General features: G+C 39.4%; 1 protein-coding gene and 1 non-coding gene across 2 annotated transcripts in view; one reads left to right on the top strand and one right to left on the bottom strand.

Moving 5' to 3' along the window:
- Positions 1–8,198, bottom strand: part of NOL10 (nucleolar protein 10) — an 83,694-nt gene that overhangs the window by 72,705 nt on the left and 2,791 nt on the right. The window contains exons 3-6 of the mRNA XM_032430060.1: positions 6,430–6,528; positions 3,397–3,474; positions 1,564–1,601; positions 43–179 (exon numbers count right to left, since the gene is read on the bottom strand). Coding sequence (XP_032285951.1) covers positions 43–179; positions 1,564–1,601; positions 3,397–3,474; positions 6,430–6,528 — 352 coding nt within the window. The remainder of the gene's footprint in view (positions 1–42; positions 180–1,563; positions 1,602–3,396; positions 3,475–6,429; positions 6,529–8,198) is intronic.
- On the top strand, positions 7,661–7,810 carry LOC116648313. Its single transcript, XR_004302505.1, has one exon. It is a non-coding gene; the product is annotated as a U12 minor spliceosomal RNA (small nuclear RNA).

Below are 8,198 nucleotides of genomic sequence, written 5' to 3' on the forward strand. Positions count from 1 at the left end.
TTGTGGGGTGGAAAGGAGAAAACAAAGGATCAGACCCAATACCTTGCGCCAACAAAGTACAAGTCACAGGAAGGATAGTGGTAGGAGAAATCTCTCCCGAACTTTGGTATTCTGGTTTTGTAGTAAAAACCTGATTGTGAGTGGAATTCGATGTATCTATCATTATGTAAGAAAACAATCTGAAAATGAAACAAGAGCATGAGTTGGCTGAGGTTTCTAGGAAAAGCGTTTACTTCATCACCACTAGAACTGACAAAGCAAGAACACTCTGATCTCTCCCAGCCTCTTTCTCTCTGTAAACACGCATGTGTGCACACACAACTCTCTATCATGACTAAGAATCAAACCTCTCCCCTGCTTTCTTAATGCCTTCCTGAACCCAAGATAGTTTTTCTTGCGTTCTAACAGAGACTTAAAACAAATGCCCTTTATTTATCTGGCACCAGCATTTGACAATGTGGACCTCTGCTCAGCAACCCCAGCAAGTGATTTCCTATTTTACTTAAGAACACATTTTAATAATCTCACAATTGGGGCGCCTGGGTGGCTCAGTCATTAAGCGTCTGCCTTCGGCTCAGGTCATGATCCCAGGGTCCTGGAATGGAGCCCCGCACAGAGCTCCCTGTTCGGCGGGAAGCCTGCTCCTCCCTCTCCCACTCCCCCTGCTTGTGTTCCCTCTCTTGCTGTGTCTCTGTCAAATAAGTAAGTAAAACCTTTAAAAATGATAATAATAATCATCCCACAATTACCACTCAGGGTTTGAGAAACCCCCGTACCAATTTAACATTAATGTATTTCAAAAGTAGCTTAAAAATCTGCAGATAGTAATTAGCAGCAAATTTATCAATATGTAGAGAAAATACATGATAAAATTACATCTCCCAACACATGATTAATGACCACTACAGGCAAAAGAATAAACTGTAGTCCATAGTTTCCAGAACTGACACAATATGTAAAGCCATGTCAGCTCAGAAAATCACTAAAATTTTTTATTTTTTTAATTTATTTTAAATTGAATAAGGCACTTTACTAACAATTTTGTAACTACTGAAAATGACATGAGTTGAAAGATGGACTAATGGCACCAAAAAAAGAAAAAATATATATATATTTAGCTGTGTTTCGAACTGTTTCAGAACCATTCCAGAACCATCTATTTGCAGAGTTAAGAAAATTAATCATATAATTATGCTATTTTACTTTTCACATATGAAAGCAACATGGCAAATAACACTAGTTTAAATGAAATAATTAAAAATCACAAATCTACAATCTAACATGGTCTAAAAAAGATGGCTACTACCAATTCTTGACGATATAGATAAGGTTTCATATGTGATATAGAAAACATTTTGATATTAGACTGGCCAAAGTCTACCACTGTTGTTTTAAAAGATACTCTATGTATCATACATGTGTCAAACTAAAAATGTATTAATAGAAAATGATGGGTTTTATTTTACTATGCAGCCATTTTTAATGTAACAATGGGAACCTCATAAAAATACTGATCATGACTTCGTGAGGATAGCCGGTACCAACCAACGCTATCAAGCATACCTTTGAATAGTCATCAGACAAAGTTTCAAAGGTGACAACTGAAAAACAAGAAATAGTAAGAACAATTACAATTATCAATCCACGTTCTTCATAAAAATGCAAACTTGATGAAAGGATTCTAACTCAACACAAAAATTACAAACAAATACTGGGTTTTCCCCCCTTTCTTGTCCTTTCATAAGACAAGAATAAAGTTGCCATATTATATTGGCCCCAAAACACCAAATGGAAAATTAAAAGCTTTTTAATTTCTCAACACAGATCAACCAGATTTTCTGCAAAACTGAAGTTAGATACACTCACAAAACATAATGACTTCTGGGGCGCCTGGGTGGCTCAGTCGGCTAAGCCTCTGCCTTCGGCTCTGGTCAGGATCCCAGGGTCCTGGGATCGAGCCCCCATATCAGGCTCCCTGCTCAGTGGGGGGTCTGTTCCTCCTTCTCCCTCTCCCCCTCCCCCCTGCACATGCTCTCTCTTTCTCTCAAATAAATAAAATCTTTAAAAAAAAAAACCAAAAACAAAAACATAATGACTTCTAAACTCTCCAGTTTTTCTGAGAAGCTCAAAATAAAATAGACATTAAAGAACATTCAAAAATTCTTTTTTTAATTATTTATTTAAAAAAGACAACAGTGGGTGGCTCAGTCGGCTAAGCGGCTGCCTTCGGCTCAGGTCATGATCCCAGGTTCCTGGGATCGAGCCCCACATGGGGCTCCCTGCTCAGTGGGGAGCCTGCTTCTCCCTCTCCCTCTGCCTGCCGCTCTGCCTACTTGTGCTCTCTGTCTGTCAAATAAATAAATAAAATCTTTTAAAAAATAAATAAAAATAAAAAAGACAACAGTAGCTTTTTACTCATTCATCATACATCTGCTAAACATAGAGTGAAAACAGTTGTTAGCAGCATGTGGAGTCTGTCCTGCTTTTAAAAAGGAAAGGGTAAAACCAGTTGGAGAAGACTTAGCCATTAACTGCTTTTCTCTCAACCCCAAACACCCAGGCACCTGACAGAAATACCTCCACCCTCCCCGCCCTTCCCTGCAGAGTGGGCGGAGCCTATGAATGCTGGTGGGACACACCTGTAACCACATCACATTAGATGGGGAAGGGAGAGCTATAATCGCGTGAGCCCTTTAAAATCAGGGTTTTCTCCTGCTGGTGGCAGAAGGGGAAGTGGGAGATTCGAAGCAGGAGAAAGACCCAGTGAGTAGGTGCTTACAGATGGAGACGACCAGGTGACAAGGAGTGCAGGCAGCCTCCAGAAGCTGAGAGTGGCCCCAGGCTGACAGCTAGCAGGAAACAGGAACCCCAGTCCCACAAGCACAACAAACTGCATTCTGCCAACACCCAGAAAGCTTCGAAGCTGGGGCGCCTGGGTGGCTCAGTCGTTAAGCGCCTGCCTTCGGCTCAAGTCATGATCCCAGGGTCCTGGGATCGAGCCCCACATCGGGCTCCCTGCTCCACGGGAAGCCTGCTTCTCCCTCTCCCACTCCCCCTGCTTGTGTTCCCTCTCTTGCTGTGTTTCTCTGTCAAATAAATAAAATCTTCAAAAAAAAAAAGAAAGAAAGAAAAGAAAGCTTCGAAGCTGATTCTTGCCCAGAGCCCCCGAATAAACTCTAGGCGAGTCAGCCCTGAGCATAGAAAACAGCAGAGCCTGCATGAATTCACCTACAGAGCTGTCAGCTAATAAATGCATGTTTTAAGCTGCCACATTCATGGTAATTTGTTACACAGCAAAGAGAACTTATACATGACACATTCCCATCTTTAAAAAGCAGAAAAGTGGCCACATATAAAAAGCTACTTTCATGAATTCAAATTTCATCTCTTACTTACCCTCTGAATCTAAACACCTTTCAAACTTCAAGGATAACTGATAGGTGTCATAACATCGAACCCGAGGTTTATAAGTTCCTATATAAAAAAAAAAATTAATGTGATGTAAAACCTAAAGGACATTCTTTTCATTGTCAATATCCTGCAGATATATTACGTATACTTTTTATTCAAAGGTAAACAGGATTCATTATAACCACATGAAAGAAAAAGAATTTTAAAAGCAGCCTTCCCCAACATGCCAAGAAGAAAACCAGCAAAGGATACAAACAAGCAAGTCAGAGAAAATTAAATACAAAAAAAAAACAAACAGACTTCACAAATAATCTAACAAAGTAGATTAAAACAATGAAATAGTTATTGTTCATTAAAATGGCAAAGATTAAAAGATAGTTAATAACCTGTGTAGATGAGGGTGCTAAAAAAGGAAGTACTCTCACGACTTGGTGATTAGTATAAATTGTTACAACTTCTTTGAAGGACAATCTGGCAATATCTGTAAAATATGTGATGTTTACACATCCTGAATCTGTACCGCAACTTATACAAATTTATCCTAGAGAAACATACTCACAAGTGTACCAAAGACATGAAGAGTGTTCACTGCAGCACTGTTCACAAATGGCCAAAAACTGAAAGCAAGTAAAATGTCCACTGACATGGAAATAGTTAAATAAATGATGGCAAATCATCATATGGCTCATAAAGAGGACGATGCAGACCTGTACTCACAGGGAAAGCCACCAAGACATACTACCAAGTAAAATAGAGAGTCCAGAGAGTGCGGGTGAGTGCTGCAGAGTGGTGCCGATGGCCCCATGTCTATGAACCCAACACCGATCATGCAAGCACTCTGTACAGAAAAGTGGGAAGAATAAGCACAGTGATTGTTTATCTCAGTGAAGGGCAATTTTAGGGTCTTCCACATTTTATCTTATGCATTGCTGTAATATTTGCATTTTTTATAAGTGTATCATGTTTGCAATCAAGAAAAGAAAAAGACTGATTTTTGTTTTTAAGATTTTATTTATTTATTTGACAGAGAGCACACACAAGCAGGGGGAGCAGCAGAGGGAGAGGGAGAAGCAGACTCCCTGATGAGCAGGGAGCCCAACACAGGACCCGATCCCAGAACCATGGGACCATGACCTGAGCCAAAGGCAGATGCTTAATGACTGAGCCACCCAGGTGCCCCAAAAAAGACTGGTTTTTAAAACCAATGGATTTTTTTTTTTAAAGGAATGAGGTAGTCCTTGAGTCCCCAAGACCTTATTTAAAAATAGTATAATATATATATATATATATACATGCTTACTACATATCAGATACATAACTTTTTATGTATATAAAAGTATATACAGCAGCGCCTGGGTGGCTCAGTCAGTAAGCATCTGCCTTTGGCTCAGGTCATGGTCCTGGCGTACTGGGATCGAGCCCAGTGTGACTCCCCTGCTCATGCTCTATCTCTCGCTATCTCTCTCTCTCAAATAAAAAAAACCTTTAAAAAAAAAAAAAAAAAGAGGGGCGCCTGAGTGGCTCAGTCATTAAGCATCTGGCTTTGGCTCAGATCATGATCCCAGGGTCCTGGGATCGAGCCCCACGTCGGGCTCCCTGCTCCGCGGGAAGCCTGCTGCTCCCTCTCCCACTCCCCCTGCTTGTGTTCCTGCTCTCGCTATCTCTCTCTTTGTCAAATAAATAAACAGAATCTTAAAAAACAACAACAACAACTATATACAGCATATCTAGTTCTTACATATGAACTGGTGGCTAAAAAATGTGGATAGTGTTAGTACTGAGACAACCACTAACACAAAACAAAAGAGACTGGCATGGGGATGCATAAAAGTTCTGTCAAATAAGAAAGTGTTTGGAAAAGGGATATAGATGGATAATGTTAAGCCAGCAAAATAAAAAAGACGTATGTGGACAATACACAGGATATATGTACCAAAATCTCAGCCAAACCACATAATGGGTTATGCTCTTCTAAATTATAACACATTAAAAGTTCCGTGTATTTCATGGCTTTTTGCAACTGATGACTACTTCTAATATAAAATCTTAGTAACATAAAAAATATTAGTCCATTATACGGAAAATTATGTTAAAAGTGACCCTTCCTGGAACTCTCATTCATTATTGGTAGGAGTGTAAAATGATCTGACCACTCTGGAAAAAGTCTGGCAGCTTCCTATGAAACTAAACAGACACCTACCCTACGACACAGCAATGTCCTTAAAACAAGCCTGTAAAAGATTGTTCATTGTGCTTTATCAATAACAGCCAAAAAATGAAAACAGTCCAGGTATCTATCAAATGGAGAATGGGTAAATAAACTCGAGTATATTCTTATAAGGAAATACTACTTGGTAATAAAAAACTACAGACACACATAACAACATGTATGAATCTTAAAATCCTAAGAACATAAGTCTCACATAAAAAGAATCCATAGTGTATGACTGCATTTACATAAAGTTCCAAAACAGGCTAAACTTGTCACAGGTACAAAAAAAACCCAAACAAACTCACAGAGCAATGGTTGCCTGTGCATAGGTGGGAGCAGGGTTGACTGTGAGGGGCATGAAAGACATTTCTAGGTGAAAGGAATGTTCTGATCTTGACTGGCGTTTGGCCTACACAGGTGTATGCATCTGTCAAAACTCCAAAAGATCTGTGCATTTCACTGTATGTAAATTTACCTAAAGGTAAAACCACAAATAAAACTGAACTCTGGATAACAGTATACACGCCAAGGTATTTATGGGAAAAGTACACTGATATCTGCTACCTGCTCTGAAATGTATCAAAAAACAGGCTGGACTGATGGATGGACAGATATGACCAAGCAAAATACTACTGAGAATCTAGGTGGTGGGCAAAAGGATGTTCATTGTACAATTTTTTCAGTATTTCTGTAGGTTTGAAATTTTTTATAGTAAAATGTTAAGGTAATAAAAAAAAGTGACCTTTCCCACCCTAGCACTTCCTGCTATGAAATGTATGGAAATCATTAACCAAAAAGATGCTTACCAGTTGCTAAGATATACTGTCCATCTTTTGACACCTTAATAGTGGTGCAAACAGTAGGCATTTCAAAATCCTGAATAAGTTCAATTCTCCTGCGGACATCTATGAAGAGAGGAAATAAGAAACAGATTTAACTACCAAGTGCTTATTTTATTTCCTAAAAAGACAAAGCACACAGAGCAGTCACTGCGAACAGGTCAACAATGTCCCGGTGCTTCCAAGCCTTGGGAAAGCACATCCATACAGCCCCACCCATCACACAGGGAGGTTTTTTCTTAGCTCATACATTAGTTTTTTATTTTTATACATTAGTATTTTATTTTTACTTTTTAAAAAGAAAAAAGTATCACTAATTGAAAAGAAAAATGTTCACAATTGTGTATCAAACATCCAGTTTCAAGACCTGGGTAAAGGGGGAACAGACAAACATTACACTGCTATGCTATCACTACTCAGTCATGGCTAAGACAAAAATCTTATCATTTTTTTCCTCCTAAATAATAACAAGCTTAAAATCTTCAAAATCTTAAGTTTATATAAGAAACTGCTACCAAGCTGACTTTTGCCTCTGCTGGCACCAGAGCTCTGAGCCAAGAGGACCCAGGCTAGGGTAAGATTTAGAGCAATCTCTCTGGATCAAAACTGACTCTCAAAAAACCTGGTTCGCTTCTATATGAATGTGTGGATTCTTGCCGGTTGCCATCTTAACAATGGGTCTACCGCAAGGTCCGTTTATGACTGTATGGCACATTACTGCCTTGTTTATTAAATTAAACCCAAATATAAGACTCAAACAGTAGGAATGGCCCACTCGATATGGAAGACACACGATAGTTTTGAGATGGGCTGAGAGAAAGAGCTGACGAACAGTTTTTTCCTCTAAGTAACCCAGATCCGTTTTCCTACACACTAGGATGCTGAAGTGGATGGGGGAATCAGAAGAAATCCGAATCAGTGAACATTACTAAGGCAGCAGTTCTTGTTTTCCTTTGATTCAGTTTTCTCATCTAACGTCAGTACTATCTATACAAAGCCTTCTCTTCTAAGACGCTTGCCTTGGGGCATTTCTCTCACACCCAGAAGAAACGCCTTCAACATCTTAGTCTTTGATTTTTAGAGATGAATTAAACAACATATATGGAAAGATAAATCATCTTTCACTATGACAAGCTGTGATGGAGAAAATTTAGTGAAAATTTGTTAAAAAAAAACAAAACAAAAAACAAACTGATCGATGCCTTAAATTTATGAGTAAGGAAAGTAACAATTCAGTGTGACACCCAAAACCTCACTGTTAATGTGAGATCAATTTTTAAGCAGGTATAGGCTGCCCCTAAGGTGACCGGCCTACTTTGCAGGATGCCTGGGAGTCACGATCTGCCTGTCCCCCTTAAAAAAAAAAAAAAAAAAAGAATCGATCTTTTATTTTTCCTGGTCACCATAAATTAAAAAATCAAAATCTTCTGCAATGATCTTTCAGGAAAAAGATTTGGATACAATGGAGAACAAAGCAGTTATGGTACAGCTAGGAGAGACCATCCTCCTTAGGTCTCTTGCATTCCTATACATCTTGCTAGGTATGGCAAGACCGCAACGCCCTGGCCATGCCTTTACCTGAGCCATTTCTCAGGGTTATTTGTAGAGCTGAGACCCTTGACAGGTAAGGTAACATGTCTCCTCTGGACAAAGAGCAGGCTTGCTTCCTGTTTGCTATAAGAGCAGTGGACTTCCTAAGCTCGGTGTTCCTCAGCTGCAACACAAGCGCCCCCCCC

This window comes from Phoca vitulina, unplaced genomic scaffold (genome assembly GCF_004348235.1).
Source record: "Phoca vitulina isolate PV1807 unplaced genomic scaffold, GSC_HSeal_1.0 scaffold42, whole genome shotgun sequence".
NCBI lineage: Eukaryota > Metazoa > Chordata > Mammalia > Carnivora > Phocidae > Phoca > Phoca vitulina.